We start from the raw sequence: 20938 nt of genomic DNA, 5'->3' as shown, positions 1-20938 counted from the left end.
GCTTTTTAAAGAGACTGTCTTGAAATGAATTTTCAACCTCAAGGGTACAGCCTTGAGGAGTTCATTTGGCTTTCGAGGGAGTGCATGAATGTACTCAGCCCGTGTGGGTGTCAGTTTTTTTGGGTCGGACAGGACACCATCCTGGACAGTGCACCAGAAATTTATAACGTTGGTCCATCTATCAGAAGTGTTCAACAATGAACAATTTCCTCTTCGAAGATAATCTTAACATTAGTGTCTGTTCTTGAGAAGTTATTTGGTAGTGGTAGATGGACGAGTGTGAGGTCGTCTTTGTTCAGCCTCGCGAAATGATATGCTCTGTGAAGCTTGTGTACAGTACTTATTTTCCCCGTTATTTTGTTAGTGTCGCGATTTCATGGACTTTCGGAATCAATTATTGATGTGCTTGGCATGGTTCTGATTCTGATTTGGTGCTAGGCAAGCCTGGAAGTTTCCTCCACCATGGTCCAGGTAGGCTTTGCTACAGTGGATGTGAATACCTCTCAATGGAATTCAAGTTGTCTGCACGTAATGAGTTGAACATCAGAAACAACTTCACAAACAGGTCAAGTGATGAATTTGTAGCTTTGTCGTTCCAGAAGCCTATAGTACATTTAGCGAACACACGAAGAATTTATTTCATCTGCCAGCACTTCATTTGACACGCTTGAATGCCCCACAGCTATCAGATTTAGAACTTTTCTGAGAGATTCAAGCTCCGCTGAACGAGACTTGCCTGTGCCTTAACGCTCAAGAATTACAACGTTTACATTAACTTTTGTTGCTAGTGATTTAACCACCAGTTCTGTAACGTGTTCTTTGGATTTCTGGACAATCAGACCCTCAAATCACTCGGTGGATTTCTTATAGCTTGTTCAGCAAAACGCTTCATTCAAAATTCTCACTTAGGTGTCGAAGGATACAGACGCAAACAATGGAAGATCAGATATCATATTCGCCCTGCAGTTAAAATAGTTCCAGCATGAGCGACATCAACATCGATTGGCCAGCATATTCGCATGTGGTGTGGCATCACGGAATGAAATGAGACCTGAAAATCGACTAGACTCACCAAAAACCGAAAGGAGGCCGCCACCACTGAAGCAGGCGGTCTACCGCGTTCTCCAAGGTCTCTACAAACTTAGAGTGCTGACGAGTGCATTGCAGACACAAATGAGAACACAATGAAACCAAAAGCAGACAGCATTTTTATGCAGTAATTTTCTTCCCTCCAGTACATACACAGACCGCCTTTGTGATCAGTAAATGTCAATTAAAATGTCAGCCTTTTGAATTACGGAATCGGACCAGCGACAGAAAATCGTATCACCACGTTGTACAGTAGCTGGATCAATAGAACAGAAAACACGTTCACATACACATTTTCCTATACATAACGTACACATACCAGACGCCACATATTTCAAAACACAAGTTCCAGCACCACAGCTAACATGTACTCATAGCAGAGCTCAAACTTTCAAAAAATAGTTTGAAGGACTCCAGAAAGAAATGTGTACTACCAATCACTTCTACAAAACGTCTTGAGAGCTGTAGGATTATCACATATGATCAACTAGAGGATAACTACAAAAGCAGGAAAGCAGTCTGAGTATTTCCTAGGCAGCTGACCTGCATGGCTAATATACATCTCGCTTATCTTCTACCACCTCGCTCCTTGAGACCAAGTGTTAGAGTATCTCCAGGACCAATATTGTAGTACGCTAGGGACAGATTGTCTTTTAAGAACCCAGCTTGACTGCTCAGTTTCTGCTTATTGGCAGCCAATTGAACCTCCCCTGCGATTCTTTCTTTGAGACTTTTGATTGACTCGGACAAAGATAACACCGTAAGCTCTAAAGTCTGGCCCTTCAAATTAGCCTCGCCTTCGACGATTGGAACTGAAACACTGATTCGTACCGCACCCTGTGAGAGAAACAGAAAGTCAGAAAACACTTCTACTTAACAACATAGAAAAGTTTAGGAATTCCAAAATTCATTACATTCAGCATGGAAGCAAAATGAACTACTAGTAAAGACGCCCAGACATTTGGGTGAAGAGGATGGCATAAGCACTTTTCCAACTTCAAAAGAATCCAAGTAACATGCATCAAACCATGTCACATGTGACGACGTGGATACGAAAACAAACAGATGTAATTGAAGATTAATCTGCGGTTTCCATTCTTCCAATTTAGTAAACAAACCCACAGCGGTTAGAGACTGCAGAAACTAAGACAGATTAATAGCTCTGCAATGCATGATTGTTACCAATAATTATCGGAATAGGCAGATAATCTATTAGCCATATAGTGCATTCAACAAAGCGAAATAGATACAAGGAATTCTGAGAAGAAATTCGTGCATACCGGATGTTGAGCAAGAAACTGGTCCTCTGGCAGAAGTGAGATTTCGTCCAGTTTCTGCCTCTTTGGTTCGGGCTCCTCTGGAGGTGGTGGTGGAAATTCGTCGGGAGGAGGAGGAGGCGGCATGCCCATCTGAGGAGGTGGAGGCGGTAATGGCACAGCCGGAAGATAAGGTCTCGGTGGTGGAGGCGGAAGTGGTGCATACTGATTAGGTGCAGCTCCCATCGGCGGTATCATGGTAGGAGGAGCAGGAGGAGGTCGAACAAGCATCACAGCTGGGGTAGGAAGAGTTGGAGGAGCAGGTGCAGGCCTCATTGGAGGTGCAGGGAGAACCACTGGTGGTCGAACAGGGGGTAACTGAGGTCCGGTTGTAGTCTGCCCTGCTGGACGGGGGATGTTCAATGCGAGACCTGGAGGAGGCATAGGTGGTCGTGCAGGAGTAGGAGCCAACCTCGGCACCAGAGGTGCAGCTGGTCCAGGAAGAGGTCTTCCATCTGCAGTCAAATTGGCTTTGTCTCTATGTATTGCAGCTATTTGCTCATCAATCGTCATGTTTGTCTGGGCCATGGCTTGAGTGGCTGTGCGACCGATGCTGCCTGTGTGTCCATCCCATATCACTTGCTTTGGCTCGTCTTTCTTCACCTCGATTTCCGCCATCACGGCATTCGAAACCTCCTCCTCTGTTGTCCCAAAGATGTCAGGTCGAGTCCGCGCCAGCCCCACGATATTTCGTGAGATCTCGTCGTCTGTGGCAAGCGTAGTCTCTCGCAACTTCGCCATCATGCGTTCCTTCTGCTCCTTGTACTTGGGATCAATGAGCGAGATGCGCATGTGCTCCGCCATCTCGTTCACCGGTATCAGCTCGCCCGTGATCGGGGATACCACCATCTTCATTGCATCCTTCTCAGCAACCAGTCGCTCTTCTGGACGTTTCCAGTTCGTCACGATCCTCATGGGGGCCTCCTCTTCCTCGTCTGCTTGATCCTCACTTATATCCTTACCCTCTGAAATCGTCGTCGTCTTCATACCCTCCTCAACTAATTGCAGCTCTTCTTCGTCCATATCCATCTCCATCTCCTTTCCAGCTTCAGTGGCCTCCACCTCTTCTTCGTCTGCAGGGGTGATCTTGCTCCTGGCAATTACCTCCTCCAGCGTCATAGGTTGCGGCAATTCATCGTCTTCTTCTTCGGCGAATTCAATCGTCTCCACTACCACAAAGTCATGCCAATCGATCAGCGCCATTTGCATCCTCTCTTGCTCGATTTCATCCTCCGCTTTTTGCCGAGCTGCTGCTTGAGACCTCTCCCATTCCAATCTATGCAAACACCGCTCCAAAATACCTGTTTTGTTCCCCACGTCCTTATTCAACTTCTCCACCAGACCCTTGGGCGGCACTAAGACCTTGGAATAGGCATCGGCCAGCGCCGTGAAGTAAGTAAACATACTGTGAGTCGGTTTCAAAAAATAAAATTGTGGATTCGAGTGCTCCCTGCTGGTCAACCCCGTGAGAAAACTCTTCCCATTCCGTGCGACGTACTGCGCTGTTAGCTTGATAATGTCTACATCTAGGGTTGTAGCAAGTTCAGGCACGTGCACTGTATATACATCAGGTTCGGGAGGCTCGAGTACTTTGATAGGGGGTTTGGCAGCAACTACTTCTGCTTTGGCTTCCGCCTGCTCCTGCGCCGCCCGAACTTCATCTTTTGTTTTCACCGGCGCAGAGACCGCCGCCCCACCGACAGGCGGAGCAAGCTGTGCCTTGAACTCGCTTACTCGATGCTGGTAATAGGCATGGTACGGATCGACCGAATTCAAGAAATTGAACTTCACGTTGTTCTTCTCGTTCGCGAGAATTCTTTTCTCAAACTCAGGGCCGTTCTTCGCAACGAACTGCGCCGTTTTATCCACAATGCTACGAATATCAGGTGGCGGGTGGATCATACCAATGGTTTTCGTCTGCGTCGCCACCGTTTGGGGAGGCTTGTGCGCCACCGGCGCTTCCTTCATCTCGACATCGGCCGGAAGCTGCGACTCCGGCAGCACTCCAAGACCGCCCTCCTCAGGCGCTGGCAGAGCCAGCACCTCGCCTATGCCCGGCATCTCGAAAGAAGATGGAAAAATCTACGACTCAAGGCCACATGTGGGGTGCAAACAGAGCGGGAGCGCAGTGAAAAGAACGAAGTACTGTACCTGGTGCGAGCGATCAACACCGCGCCATGCCCTCGCTTCTTCGATGTCTTCTTCTTCAGCCTGGAAAACAGCTCTCGCATCGAGCTTCCCTTTCCCGCACCCTCTGGATTGTTCTCCTCCAAACCCTAGAGGGACGGGCGGAGCTTGGCCACGTCGGATCACTGCCACGGCAGGTCCTCCCACGTATGATCATTGCCACGTCGGATTCTCCACGCCCACCACTTTCAGAATCCACGGAGCTTTCGGTGCTGGACCGGGTCAGCCACCTAGATCGAGTGTTTTCCCGCCATATTTCCTCCTTGTTCTGAAAAAGAATGAGAAAGTGAGAAAAAAGGAGGAAATAAACTTTAAAAGTTAAATAAACAAGTAGGGAAACTTCCTGTCCAATCAAACGAACATGATATTCTTACAATAATTTAATTAGGTTTTAATAGTGTTCCGCAGTCGAAGAAGAAGACACTTGTTTCATTGTTTTGTACAATTTCATCACTAGCACTCTAAATTATAATTGGTGCCGAAAATGGAAAAATATCAAAATAATAGTAATGCTTGTGTAGTAGGATATATAACTGTTTTCTATGTCTTTATTCGTAAAAACATAAATATTTGCATAAATTCGAAGTTTGTTTATTTGTAGCATTAGTGTTGGTACAATTTTGGCATGCAAATTATTTCTGATTTTCAAAGTAGGGAAGAAGTAACGACTGGAATATGCAAATAAATGAGGTTGGGAGCGACAGAGGATAAAATGGGAGAAAATACATAAATAAGTAAGTAATACAAATCTCTCCTCACTATTATTGTGTAAAAAGTAATGGAAATCTATATTGAAAATCTAATTTATCATGATGAAATATACGAATATTGTGGAACATGATTGGAACACATAAAATGCATTTTTGCTGAAAAAAAACCTGATATTGTTAAGAAAACTATGGCAATTGTTGTGTGAACAAATGATATGTGCTTAGTCACACGTATTGTAAAAATTATACTATATCACTGATTTAAAATGTGAAAATCAATGTTGAGATTAAACAATGATACTGAAATTGTTGACTAATTTTTTTTTCAATTTCTTACAAAATGATAATTGCACTTTGTAAGACTAAGTAAATTTGGGAGATAAAAGGTAAAAAGAATCAAAATTATTCCTTTGAAATATTATTTGCTAATTAATTACATGAACTACTTGAGATTTTAATTCAGAATATTCAGAAGTATATAAAGAATAAGAACTTTTAAAATTGGTAGTAATTTTTACAATTAGTCTTAAAGTAAAATATACATAAACAAATATTTTAAAACCATATTATTCAGATTATTGGAATGACTATTTTATTTATTTATTTATTTATTTATTTTGATTAAGAGTATTCTAATTGAAATTTGTAAAAAAAATTACTATAAATTATAAATCATTATGTTTTTTAAACGATAATAATTATGACACTAAATTATTAAAAATATTTAAAATAAAGTATATATTAATCAATGAATATATTAATATGAAGGTTTTAAAAAATCCACTGAATATTTGAATTTAAAAATCTTAAACACATAAACTATAATATACAATGATATAACATAATCTTTTTAAAAATATTCATAATCTGAAATTATAAATAAATATTTTTTAAAAAATCTAATATCAATTTAGGAGGCTTATAAGTTTAAAACTTATTATAATGTTTAAAAAATACATAGAAATTTATGATTTAATAATAATGAAATTATATTTCAAATAAAAATGATACCCAAAAACTTTATATGTCAGAAATTGAAAAATGTTGCAAATAAATTACTCTTTAATTTTACAACTTTAAGACACAAAATTACTACCATAATATTACTATTAAATTGATTTTTATTAATAATATGGTATAAGTGTAGGATAAAAACCTAAGAGAATGAGTATCATAATAGTTTTATTATTAATTGCTTACAAAAAAATAACAGATTATGCTGGTTATTGCTAGTAATTAGCATTTAAATTACAATAATAAAGTTTTTATCTTCAATTGTCGTGATCATGCAATTTACAAAGAGTCTTACAGAATTCTATTACCTACATTTTACTTATTAGTAATACAATAATTAGGTAAATACACAGATTTCCAAATGGTTACAACATTTGTTATCTTCAGATTAAATATTGTATGTTTAACATCAATTTACTGTAATTTTTCTCCAATTTTTTATTATGTTGAATTGTACATCGTATACAGTCTATTAAACACATATTATGCATGATTAAATTCTGTGATTTCACTTCATGCCTTGTTAGAGGATTAAAAACTTTGCTAGACACTCATCTAAAGCTCAATTGGACCAGTAAAGACTTGATAGAACTAGAATTCACCTCACACAAGAAAAAGTCAACCTACGAGTCTTAGATTATTTAAGTTGATATCATTCGACTGCTTTACAAATCTTTTCATTACTCATGTAGTAAAAGAAACAGGTTTCAAAAATGTTCTGAAGTGCTTTCTCCATTTATGGAATGGCAAATTTAAATGAATCTATTGAATGCTTAAAAGCATTTAAAACCTCAGTTTACTTCTTAAAAATAAGAAAAAGGGGACATCACTTAGGAACTTCGTTTCTAGATTTCAAAAATTTAGATAAGTTGTTTGAAACTTCCAGGATCCTGTTATTATAACCAAGAAGAAATTTTGAGGGTTTCTAAAATATTAACATGTAAAACTGTTACTTTTACTAAACCGAACCATACAAGCATGATCCGTAGCTTAATCCATATCTAGAATTTCCAGTGCTACGACATCAACTAACCACTCTGCCAATGCTTAGTGTATAACACAAGCTTAGATGAGAAGTAGCCCTTTATCTCACAAGGAAGAGAAGAGATATAATGATACAAAAAGCACTAAAATCAGAAACAAGCATACAAAAATAAATAAAAGAAATGCCTCTTTTTCAGTCCGGTTTGTTGCTATTGATGGCAGCGGCAAAGGCAGTCACAACACGATCGTCGGCACTCTTGTCAACACAGAATTCTTGCCTTGCTCAAGCTGCTTCTGTGCTTGAGATGATTCATTTAGCAGCCTACACGGTAACAAACCAACAACAGGAAGACAGATAACGGAAGAGATGATCAATGCAAACAGACTCAACATGGTAGTTCACGTCACAATATCCACAATTCAAAACTACCATGAATCTGTGTAGCTTATACCGCATCAATCCTCAAAGGCCAGTATTACTTACAGATTACAGGATCCCTACCTAACAGGTACCTCAGAAGCTCTTTCAATCTCCGCAACCTAAACCCTAAACCCTTTTTTTATTATTAATAGAAATTCGACAAAATTCTCGTTGCAGTTCATTTTGCTATCTCCTAAAACTCTTCCGTAAGTATCCTGTCCTGATACAAAGTCATATCTGATTGTTTTACAGCCCCCTTGGTCATCGGTAGAAGGAGGCCATGATGAAGAGGCCAACTGCAGTGACTCCGGTGACAAAAAGCTCCTGGGCTCCCATCAAAACCCTTGGAACATACTGAAGAAAATACTCGTATGCATTCAAGGTCCCCGTGTACGCAAGAGACGCGAAGGCAACGCAACTGAAGACTAACCCTAGAGTTCGAAGCAACCGCTTCCCATTTCTGAGCCTCCGGCCGGTGTCTTCCGGTGCAGCGCCACCTTCCTCTCCCTCCTCGTCCTCGCTTACAAAGGAGCTTGGAGCCGGCGCATCAAACTCTCCCAATTTGGTAAAGATGCGGAAAATGTAGCCAAATATCATGAACTGGAGGGGCTTCCAGTCGGTCTGCCCTCCGAGCACCGCACACCACGCCGTGAGGAGGACTGCAATACCCAGATTGATCAGCATGTCGTTCTTTTCCACGACCGCCTTCTTGGGCCCCCATGGAAACCACGACCGCTTGTCCGCATACTTGATTTCCTTGGAGACTCCAACTCCACCAAACGAAATCCCCTTCCTCCGGTTCGACAGCTGCATCATCATGATCCTGTCATAGGCCTTATCCAACCGCTCTACGGTCGCATCATCCCCTCTCTTCTCCGCATCCTTGCGCCTCCTTCCATAGGCAGCCTTAATTACCTCGAATTTCTCCAATGCGCTCACACCCAGTATTAGATACGGGCTCTCGTTCTCTCCCATCGCTTCGCCGCCGCCCGCGCCTGCTCCCATCCCCGCCGCACTGGCGCGAGTGCTCCATCTTCTCGCCTCCGAGGCCTTTCCCTCAACCCTCAACCCCGTCAGAGAAACGGTACTCAACCCCTGATTCCGAAGCGACGACAACAGATGGGTCCTCGCAGCTGGGGGAGCAATACGACGGTGGTTTAAGGGCGAAAAAAGCGAGGATTGGGAGGTGACGGAGTTTGAGACTACCTGCCTGGGGCAGCAGCAATGAGACGCCATAGCTGATCCGGTTGCTGCGAGACAAATGGAGTACGCAATCCTCCCGAAAAACAATGTTATGAGCCCCTCCCTGCCTGCGCGCTCTCTCTCTGGGCAGGACGTTATCCAGAAATTGCTGCCTTAAACCCCCCCCCCCTCCCCCGTCCAGCTCTGCTCCAAGCCTTCCCTTCCCTTATTTAAAACATTATACCGCCAATGGCCACATGCCACGTGTACAAATTTGATTGCATTCCCATTCTTCTCAACCCCAATCAGTCACTACTAGGGCTTGTTTGCATGTGGAGAGTTGTTTTTATCCTTGGTGCTGATTACAAAGGAAAGCAAACCCACTCTTTAAATGATGTGGTATCATTGTATTCCTTCTCTTAGAGTGGACCTAGAAAATTTTCTACTAATATTAGTTTGAAGCTACTTGTTGGTTTATAATTTAAAGCAAAGAATACTAAGGAGATTTTTTTATTTTTATTTTTATTTTTTAAAATCATTCTTAACAAATAAAGAATTAATACACCTAGATATCACATTCTTTTATGATTTTATTGATACTATTAATAATTATAATGATTTTATTTTATATTTTCAGATTTTTTAAACTATTGATATAATATTGTATTAACTTGATAGGTATATTACTCATAAATCATTTTAAGTTCATTAAATGTAATAAAGACATACTTGATCTACAATGTAGTATCTCTAATACTAAAACCAATGAAAATATATATATATATATATATATATATATATATGTTACTCAGAAGTTTAGTAATGCTCTTGTATGAAAATTGTTTGGATAGAATTTGATTATTTAAAAAAATCTACAAAGACTAATGCTGAAATTATATGTATCTATTGTATATCAAAGTAAGCTTATCTTTTAGATTAGATCAATTGGTTGGAAAGAGGATTTTTTTGTTTTATTCATTAAATAAGAATTTCAAATTTACTTCTATTATATTAATAAAAACACAAAAGACACTAGAAAAATTAACTACAATTAAATATTCTTATAGAATATAGAATTTATTATCTATATAATATAATATATGTGCTTTCTTGTTATACATAGATTTGCAACTTGAAGATCTATTTGCTTGATCAAGTGATGGCAAAAGAAGAGGTAGAATTTGTAGGAGATTTAAATTCACACAAAGTAGAACTTGACCATTTCTTATTAGAAGAAGAAGGTAGTGGATCTACAATAAATTACAAGAGTGATGAAGACTTGACTTGTACTTATGGAACTATCAAAGGCTTAAGAAGATTTTTTGTAATGGTAGGCACAATTAGATTTGATAATTTTATCATTAAATTTGGAATATGATGTAATTACCAAACTAAAAGAAGATCAATGTATAATCCTTGTAGTATATGGCAAACACTCCTCAGATATTTGGAAGATGCCCTTATGCACAATTATTTAGAATTTGAAGCCAAACATGTTTCAAAAATTGAAGAGTTTAAGAATTATTGAGCACCAAACTTCAAGAATTTATTTCAAGCACAAATGCACATTGAAGGACACAAAGTTGGTGGTAATAGTTTGACAAGTGATGAAAAGATAAATTTAGATGTGAAGTTTATAGGTGATAAACAAAAACCTAAATTCAATCATATCTTAAATTTCTTTGAGGTATTTAAATTTATTTATTAAGGCTAATATTTTGAAAAAATATTAAAACTCTAATAATTTTAATTAAAAGATAAAGAAACTTATTTTCATTTTTATAATCAATTATAGAGATTGGTCAAAAGTACTCAAAGAGTTACCATTTCTTAAGCAATCCACTACTTATATAATATTCTTAACTTTGAGCTCAAAGAATTGATCAAGGCTATAATATTGAGCTTATTGTCTAACAATCTATTTACTTTAGGATTATTTTTTGACCACAAATTCAATTGCAATTAATTTGTTAAGAAAAAATACTATTGTGACTATAATAAAAAGAACATCTAAAACCCTATATAAGAATAAATCTATTTTTGATAGTAATAAACATATCATCATATAATAGGCAAAAAGAGATAGAAAAAACCAAGCCTAATCAATCTAAGAATAAATATTTCTTAGATTGTAAATCTTTAATCTACTATGCAATCAAATATTAGACCTTTTATCTAGAGTTTAGACTAGCCAATGTAAAGCGACTTAAGGAAAATGCTAAAGATAATAATAATAATTGAAAAGAAAAGGTGCATGGAGCAAAATATATATATTTTTAAAAAAAACATAAATAGCAATAAGTATGAAAATGAGGATGATTTTAATTTGAAGACTATTGAAGCTAAATTGGCATTAGTTATAGCTCTATTCAAGACCAAAGATTATCCTATAATAAACAAGTTTTTTTTTTTTTTTCTTAATATTATTTTATAAAACATGCAATGATTATTTATGTCATATGAATGAACTAGGTTATTTACTATATTACAAGCACAACATGAAGTGTGAAGAGGTGCAACTAATAAATTGAATCTACAAATTGGAAATGTGTGACAATAACAATAAGTTAGGTTATTCAAATCATTTATTTTAAAAGATTTGAATTCTAAGGCACCACAAGCATTGCTAAAGGATATATGGATTAAAATTCTTGAGAGGATTCATAACAAAATGCTAAGAGAAGATAGAATTTGAATTGTAGCAACCACCATTTTTGAAACATCTTTATTTTTTGGTCAAATAATTAAAGCACTTGGACTTAATATAACCAAAGTGTTATATTAAAGAGACTGCGGCTACAATATGAAGGTCTAAGGGATGCCGACCTATGGTAGTAATGAAGGCATGGGCATTGGAAGGTGACTTAAAAGATGTGTCATTAAAATAACCAGCCTTAATGTAGCAACAACACACATTCAAACCATACTACATAGACCCTCTTTTGTCACACCAAGAGTTGTGGTTAACAACACTTAAGGTTTGTTGCAAATTGTAAGACCTAGACGTAAGATTTTTATATAAAAAAAGGATTTGAAGGATTCGTAGGATTCGATGTATATCGAGATAAAAGTCCTTCAGATGCAAGCTCTCACTGGATACAATCCAACTCCCATACAACAGTCACCACTCAAATAGCAGGGTTCTAACACACTAATCTCCAACCACCAGGACTGGTGAGCTTGTCTTGAAAGCCAAGTTACATCATTCGAGCTGATTAAGAGGGTTGACCCCAAAGCAACGCTTGTGACGAGGCAATAACAAAAGTCAAAGAAAATAAGGACCCGCAATCAGGAACAGCTCCGCCTTTCTTACTAACTCTTCCACCATGAACGTTGCAGCCAATTGTTCGTCCACTGAAGGGCTCCGTTTGCCCACGCCTACTCTGTTCTTGATGTTGTTGAGCACAGTAGCTCGGCTCACCAACAGCTTGTCTAGCCTCAACGTCAAATCTCCACGCGACCACGCGTTGATCAATCACAACGGCTCTTCACAACCCAGCTACCATTAACAAGAGCCATTAACAAACATCGAGACGTCTGCGAGAGAGATTGAAACCAGGAACTCCAATCACATGGAGAACACCACAGAGAACGAAACTGGAACAAGATTCTCTGCTACAGCCGCACACTACGAAGAAGAACCAGGATTTGTCGACAACCATCGTACTGCCCAAGATCCGCCCAATGCTACTGGACACCTACAAGCGAGCTGAAGTAGCATTCACCAAATCAACGTTGACAACTCACGTTAGCTTCTAACACCATGAATTCACTTCCAGCAAAAGAAGGACAATAAGAATGGCAGCACCGCCTCGTAGCTCCAACGCTTACCGTCGCATGAAGAGATAATGGAACTCCACACCAGCACATAGCTGCCACTAGTCACGAACACCAGCGTGAACACTAGCTCGGGAAGCGTTGACAACAACTGCCACACAAAGAAAAAAAATGGAGCAAGAGCTGATGTCGATATCGACCAAAAACCCAAGGAGAACAAGTAGTGGTGCAGAACAAAAACCGCCACCTACCGCAGGAATCTAATGCGAGAGCAAAACAAAGATCTTGCGCTGCTCCAGCAGCAACCTTTTTGCAAGGCAACAACTACAACGAGGCAGCACTGGTCAACCTAGCGACATCGCCGCCACACAACGAAGCAAAAACAAGGTAGGAAAAAAGCAAAAAGATAGACCCAGACAGAATCCGCCATACTCCTCTCGACAGCCTCCTTTCGTAATTTTTGGATTTTTTAGCCAGTGCAGTGGTCCTGGCAAAATAAGAAACCACTCGAAGGGTGTCAATTAGAGATGGCCCATTCTCGAAATTTGAAGTCAATGGAGCCCTCACTTCCATATTTTGTGCAGCCAGAGATGATACGCTCTTCAATCCCTTGAGTTCTTCATTGAGTGTTAGTTGTTCATGAACATCCTTGATTGATCTATCAACCATTTAATATATATATATATATATATATATTTATTGTCACAGTAAGAAAGAATAAGAAGTTTTACACTAATAGAATAAAATTATCCATGCAAACTAAATTTGCAATTCCTACAAGGAGTCTCTTTCTAATAACTAATCTTAATTTCCTCTCATCTAAAATTTCCCATACTAATTTCACCTAACAATTGTACTTTTGGCACTATAAGTGCAATTTTTACTCTAAAAATACAAAAGAGTCATATCAATGATTCACATATGGTGACCATATGGGTCAATTTGCAAAGGAAAAGAATCCAAAAGAATTTTCTTAAATTACTATTCTAATGTAAAAAGTAATCTGTTAGTGATGTTAGTATTTTATCTAAGAGTCCTAAGCTTTTACTTTTTGTGAAAGGTTTTATTTATTTATTTCTTTATTTCTTTATAAAGCCTCTATGTATTCTATAATCTTTCTTTTTGCTTCATTCAAATCTTCTAGACATTCTAATTGGTCTATTAAGTACTATTTATCAGACAATCTTTCTATCCAAATAATTCAAGAGGAAGGGATTTTAAATTCATCAGATAAATTGGTTTTTATATCATAGGTTAAGGAAAAAAGATAGCTTGAGTTGTTATCTTACAAGTGGTCTTATAAGCTACAAGATTGTTGGGAACTTAATATTTCAATCCCTCTTAAAATTAGTGATAGTTTTCTTAAGGATTTTTATCAAGGTTTGATTAAGATGTTCTATATGACCATTAGCCAAGGAATGGTAGGATATAGTCTTTATATAGTTAGTTCTAAATTTTAAGGTTAAGTCATATTTTACTTTATTTAAAAAGTATTTGCTTCTATCATTACTCAAGATTTTTGGGCATCCATAATAAGTGATGATTTGTTCACATAGGAATTTAACCACATATTTGGCATTATTGATTTTAATTGCTTTAGTCTTAGTATATTTAGTGTGGTATTCAATTGTTACTATAAGTTATTTCATCTCACTAATAGAATTTGAATAAAAATCTTTTTTATAGTCAATGCCTCAATTTTCAAATGGAACTAAAGATAAGAATACATAAAGAAATAAGTTAATTTTAAGATTGTTTCTAGCATATTGTTGACATGCATCACATGTCTTCATGTACTTATGGATGTTTTAAAATAAAATAGGATAGTAGTAATATGATCTAAGTATTTTTTGACTAATCAAGTTTTTAAAGAAGTAGCCTATCATAGCATGTTAAAAAGATGGTTGGAATATTTTCTCCCTTCATACATAACTCAACATCCTATCTATTCTTTATTAATATAACTTGACTCTTACTATGACAAAGTATCTATTATTAATGGAATTTTTTTAATATTTAATCTTTGACAATTGGAAAGATAAAGCTTGTGCCATTAGAAATTTTATAATAAATTCATGTCAAATAGAAATAGTTGAGATAATAAATAAGCTTACATTAATTAATGTGTCATTGATAGAAGCTATCCTGATTGCTTCTAATAATTGTGATAAGTGGTAAACTTGCTTATATATTTTTTTGGACTTATATTATACTATGTAGTTAAATTCTTTCAATAGAAGGATTCACTTTGTAATTCTATCAATCAAGTCTTTTTTTACAAGATATTTAATAGCCACGTGGTCTACAAAAAATACTACAAGTTGCAGGAGAAGGTAATGTCTATATTTTTTTTAATTCAAAACACTATAATCGGATACTTTTTTTTAGTGGTGGTCTAATTCTTTTCATTTAGATTTAACTATCTATTGGTAGAGGCTATAGAGTAGTCCTTTATTTTTTCATCTATAAATTGGTACAAAATACTTCATACTGCTATGCATGAAGCATCACAAAACACATGCAAGTAGCAATGTCTAGTTATGTAGTTTTAAAACAAAATGTATACTTATCATTTTCTTAAGTATTTTAAAGACATATTGACATTCTTTAGTCTATTTAAACTTTATATCTTTTTGTTAAAGTCTAGTAATAGGCATGGGGATAATAGCATAATTGTATATCACCTCCTAATACCAACCTATGTGGCCTAGGATTCTTTGAACTTCTTTTATATATGAAAGTGAAGTTAATTCTATAATTACCTTCATATTTCTAAATTTGATTTTCTATTCTTTTTAAATAACATATAGCTAAGTTGGACGTCTTTGTAAATTGATAAATTTTTTTCATTAAGATTGAGGTTAATTCTTAACTTTCCACAATGTTAAAAACTTGCCCATACACAAGCATGATATGTTATCTTAGATGATTGGGTGCTAAAGTCATCAATGGACACAATCATTGACTTGTGCAACAAATCTGAAAATGCATATATCATGGCTCTTTAAAATGTTGCATGAATATTATAAAGTCCAAAAGGCACAACAATATAAATGAATGTATTTCAAAGTGTAGGGAAAGTTATTGTATGGTGATTCTTAGGTGCTATAAAAATTTGATTATAAATTGAATATTCATCTATAAAGATTTATAATTCATTTATTACTACCTCTTTTAGAATAATGTTCATAAAAGTGAGTGAAAAGTGGTCATATTAAGTGCACTTATTAAGTTTCATGTAGTCAATGCATACTCAAAGTTTTGCCATTTTTTTTCTTAACCAACAGCATAAGTATGACCTAATCCATAATTTCTTTTGGTTGAATAAATTCCACTTATAATTTTTTTTCAAATTCTACTTTGACCATCATTTATAAGTTGGGATTCATTTTCCTTTCTTTTTGTATAATTACATTTGAGCTTTAGATCAATAGAGTGTAGTTATAGACTACTTTGAATAGAATGTCTTGATACTGTATTACAAATGTCTTGTAATTAGACAATTCATTATTTGTTAAAGAGATAACTACTTTAATTATTTTTGATTCTTTATATTCAAGTGATATATCCATAATTTTGCAATCCATCTCTTGAATATAGAATTGTTTGGTAGGACTTCTTTATCAATTATTTGAGATTTGAAGATAGATTGCCACATTTACTTCTTGTTGTAAGGCAATTAGAAGTTTGTTTGAAGTATAAGAATGGATTAAGATTACTTTCATCTGTTATATCATTTAGATCATGCTTTTAAGTGCTATCTATGTTTATTCCATAAACATCTTCATATCTAATGTCATCTATTAATGTAATATTATTTTATCAATTTATTATTTAATAGAATTATTTATTTATATACAAAATTTATTACTAAGAATTTTTATGTATAAAATAAATATATTATAATTCAAAGATTTAACAATTTTGAAATAAATTCAAGCTATATAAGCTCTTGCTTAATCCAAATAATATTATATAAGTAAAATAATAATATTTTTTATTTTTATAAAAAACTAACAAAAATCAAACATTTAAAAGATTAAATCAAATTATAGAACTTCAAGATATAATAATAGAGATATGCAACAAGTTCCAAACATACTTTCAAAGTAAAGTTATGTAATTTAGTTTAAAATCTATTCAAAATAAATTAAGCAAGTTTGAAGAAAGGAAAAATTAAGAGCCTAAAATCTGTTCTAAAATAAAATAAAAAACTTTGTAATATTAATTTTAATATTTTCTTAAATATTATAAGAAAATAAAATTTCATTTATTATTTCTAAACTATAAGACGTATATGAATATAAAAAATAATAGCTTTAAGTTATAATTATTTTATAAATTATTTTTTAATTTATTAATATTAGTTCTTATTACTAGAAATGATGATAAATCTAATGAATATAGTTTAATTAAGACTATACCTGAATTTTGTTTTGCTTCAAGACCAGAAACAAATTGGTCTAAATTTGCAACATAATAGAAATTTAAAAAAACAATAAAGCTCTTGTGGACTAAGATTATTTGTAAAACATGGACTTTGATTAATAATTTAAATAATTTTTTTTTGTAATTATTTTAGATTATTAATAAAAATATATAATATTTATGATATTTTAATTAGTAGATTTAAATATTAATTTAAATATTAATTTAAAAAATTAAATATGGCTTAAAATCTTAATATTTTATATGGCTTATTAATAATATATATTTATATTTTAAATATTTTTTTAATATGAACTAGTATCTTAAAACCTATTTAAAAAAATTAAATATAGGTCTATATTTATTTTTTTTAATTAATATGAAAATTTTGACATAATACAAAGTTGAATAATTAATATGTTGCAAACCTAAAGAACAAAGGAGATTAATTGTAATGGAGCTTAAAAATAGAATTAAAGCTCTTCTAGCCAAATTCATTATAACTAAATGTTATACTCTAAACCATTATAAGGTTTATTTAAACTAATTATAAGTAGAGTATATATTCCAAAAATTGGCAAAAAATTAATAAAGATTAAGCATCAATGATATTATTTATTTGTCTATATAACCAAAAATTCTTTTTATTTTATTTATAATATGTTATTTTGATGGAACTTGATATTTTCATTCATAAAGGAATACATTTATTTAAAAAAAAATTCCTCATTTTACTCAATATCTTCAAAACATAAAAGATTTATATAATGATTTCTATCTAATTTTAATACTAAAATAAATCAAAATATTTTATAAAATAAATTAAAATATTTTATAAAGTAAATCCTTAAGATATATATTTTTGGATTTCATTAATCTTTAATCTTTTAAAAATTTAATTCTAATTGATAAAAATATATATTACATATTTTTAATTCAATAATTAGATGTAACTATACAACTTCAAAAATGATTATATTTTAACTTTTTATTTAATATAAAAGAATAGAAAATATATTATGCATATATATATATATATATATATATATAGTATAAATGCATAGTCAAAAATATCATTTTATGATAAAAATTAATTAATTAACTAAAATTAGTTTCATTTAAATTAACCAAAATATTAAGTAGAAGTATTTCTAATTTTTGTAAGAATCTTTTCAAAAAATATATTTAAAAATAATCAAGATGAAAATATAAAATCTTCTTTGAAATAATCAATGATTCTATTTTTTATTTTTTATTTTTTTATCCTAATAGATATTATTTATTATCATAAGTTAAATTTTTAATATTTGCAATAACAATAGACAAAGTTTTAACATGTAGTAATCTATTATTTTATAAATTTGACTCTATCAAATAGAATTCTATTCTAAAACTTCATTTGTTATTTAAATAGCATAATATTTAGTTTCAAACATAAGATTATAAAGAAATTAAGCTTATTTGGCTTATGAAATACAAAAAAATAGTTGTAAATGAATGAAAAAGATGATTTAGTTCTCAAATCGATAATAATTATCTTCAATGCTTTCTTTACAATAAGAGACTATCTTGTATAGATTTTATAAGCAGGCACAAACCAAATATAATTGGAATTAGGTTATATCAATCATATAAAAGTTAATTTTTTCTTAAAATAGAATATATAGAAAATATTTAAATAGAAGATAATTATTTTTACATAAATAATTTGAAAGATTATCCACTATTTAGTTTTTATTAAGAAGTTTGTGTATGTAAAAAATTTTGACTTAAAAATATAAATTTATTTATGAATTTCAGATATAGTATGATTTCCAATTTAAAAACCTTATGTAGAAAATTCTCATCAAAGATAGACAAATTATATGGAGAGTCACATATAAAAGGATTGAAATAAATCCTACATTCAAGTTAATCTTCTCATAAAGGTGGAATAAAATGTATATGACAAAAAAACATTATTGAATTTAGATCCAATATGATTATAGTTGAAACTCAAGTGTGCCAAAAAGTGACATTATTATGCACAATATAGTATAAAACCTACACAAGTTTGTCTCAGGTTATATAGTTTTTTATTGTCCTTATATCAACATGTCAAGGGTGTCAGGATCAAAGTTGTCTTTCTTTGTATTTACATTTATAATATCCAAACCTATCATACACTTCTTTTTTGTAAGAAAAACCTTAAAAAAATAAATATAAAAAATCAGATAAAAAATCAAATACTACACATTTAAAATCAAGATCAAGGCTTATCTTGACAAACCAAAATTAGACACGAATAAGTTCAATTTTGCTAAAATTTTTGGCATTAAATAAAAAATTAGCAAATTTTACACTATCATGTTGACAATTTGGGGCTGGAAATTCTAAACTTATAGACCACTAGTAGTTTAGATAAACTAGGCTCAGTTTCCTAAAATTTAATTCAAGTCACAATTTACAATGTCAATTAGATGTAAAAATCCAATTAAATAAATAAATAAATAAATAAATATATCACTTGGCAAACTATAACATACCCGTGGCGGCACTTTGATATGAACCGACAATTCGCACTTTTTTGTTCACAAATAGATTGTCACTGATGTTGGCGCCTCAACGTCAGTGCTCGGCCGAACCAGCGGAACACCGAAGACTGCCTCCATTTGCAGGCTCTAATTCTACACCTCGAAAATCATGTAGAGAGGCTTTAGTTCGTGCCCTGTCTCGGCGACGAGATTTGTGCAGCACTAAGAGCTACAGATGCATTGTTATCGCTAGCGTTGACGAAAGGACTTTGCAACAATAACTGAACACATCTCACGAGTCATCAAGTTTCATGAGAGCAAGATAGAAAGACTTGCAAGACCTTCCCTGCCTGTACCTGATCTACTATTACTACTTGGTCCAAGTTTGTCCTCCACTGTAACAGTTAAGCCTCCACTATCATCAGGACATATCCCCTTCATTGAACTTCTACTCACAAGTTCATCTGAACTCTCTGCACATTTGCGTCGGCAAGCACGTCAGAAGTCTTCATTAATGTGGTTGGTAAGTCATTCATCTCGGTCTAGCAAAACGTTTGGAGTTCTGAGCGGGCTCTCACCACCCCTCAGATTCAAAAATATGAGATCCGCGTGGTGGTGTTCAAGATTTTCTCTCTTGAGCTTTTATTGGTTGAAAGTGAGTTTTTGCATTGCGGATGGGTGTCCGCAGTGAATAGCAAGGTGGAAACTGCTCTCAGGAACAAGGCGTACAGGCACTTAGATGGTTTTGTGAAGAGGACATTGATCTCTTCAACGAATTTGGCAGCAGCAAGCTTGAATTGATTCTAAGGAAACCATTGCACCTTTGTAAAATGGGGAACTGTTGATCCACTTGCGGCGGCGCTTGGGAGGAAATTAGAACACTCAAACATGAAGAAGAAGAAATGCATAGGAACTTCATAGAATCAAAATCAGTAAATACATACAATGAAGCCATCGGTCACCTCGAGCCATGGTCAGAATTACTCCAGAATTACGCAGGTCTGTTCCAAGTACCAGCTTTTAGAATTTGCACTGTCTCGCAACCACCTTAATAAACCATAAGTACCATGACGCATCCCTGAGATCTGCTGAGATTGGAAGATTGCAACTCAGAAAATGCCCTAAAACAAGAAAGCGTTTGACTGTACAAGCAGATAGTCTCACCTCAGACTGAATAAATAGAAAAAAAGAAAAAAAAAGAAAAAGAAAACATCGGCAGTACAGGGTCAGAAAAATACATTCTTTTATTAATCACATGACAATGAATTAAACTTACAGCGTATACGGTTGTACACCAAAGACGGGTCCTGAGCAGCT

General features: G+C 34.3%; 2 protein-coding genes and 1 long non-coding RNA gene across 6 annotated transcripts; all 3 read right to left on the bottom strand.

Moving 5' to 3' along the window:
* Positions 1–1457: 1457 nt before the first annotated feature.
* LOC112275942 (putative splicing factor 3A subunit 1) lies at positions 1458–4664 on the bottom strand. Its single transcript, XM_024506750.3, has 2 exons — positions 2370–4664; positions 1458–1926 (listed from the first exon to the last, which is right to left on the bottom strand). Exons 1-2 carry the CDS (start codon positions 4464–4466, stop codon positions 1657–1659), a joined length of 2367 nt encoding a protein of 788 aa, XP_024362518.1. The 5' UTR covers positions 4467–4664; the 3' UTR covers positions 1458–1656.
* A 3048-nt stretch (positions 4665–7712) lies between these two features.
* On the bottom strand, positions 7713–9085 carry LOC112275456 (protein CHLOROPLAST J-LIKE DOMAIN 1, chloroplastic). Its single transcript, XM_024505782.3, has one exon. It carries the CDS (start codon positions 8955–8957, stop codon positions 7983–7985), a length of 975 nt encoding a protein of 324 aa, XP_024361550.1. The 5' UTR covers positions 8958–9085; the 3' UTR covers positions 7713–7982.
* Positions 9086–11614: 2529 nt separating this feature from the next.
* LOC112275725 (uncharacterized) lies at positions 11615–13151 on the bottom strand. 4 transcript variants are annotated; one of them, XR_016500392.1, is made up of 3 exons: positions 12932–13151; positions 12735–12831; positions 11615–12612 (listed from the first exon to the last, which is right to left on the bottom strand). It is a non-coding gene; the product is annotated as an uncharacterized LOC112275725 (long non-coding RNA). The 4 variants fall into 4 exon arrangements; XR_016500391.1 differs by having other exon boundaries at positions 11615–12389; positions 12932–13126; XR_016500393.1 differs by having other exon boundaries at positions 11615–12402; positions 12735–13151.
* Positions 13152–20938: the final 7787 nt, after the last annotated feature.

The sequence above is a fragment of the Physcomitrium patens genome, chromosome 23, assembly GCF_059467195.1.
Source record: "Physcomitrium patens ecotype Gransden chromosome 23, ASM5946719v1, whole genome shotgun sequence".
Taxonomy (NCBI): Eukaryota; Viridiplantae; Streptophyta; class Bryopsida; order Funariales; family Funariaceae; genus Physcomitrium; species Physcomitrium patens.
The sequence above is the reverse complement of the archived record's forward strand: the minus strand, read 5'-3'. Positions and strand labels throughout refer to the sequence as shown.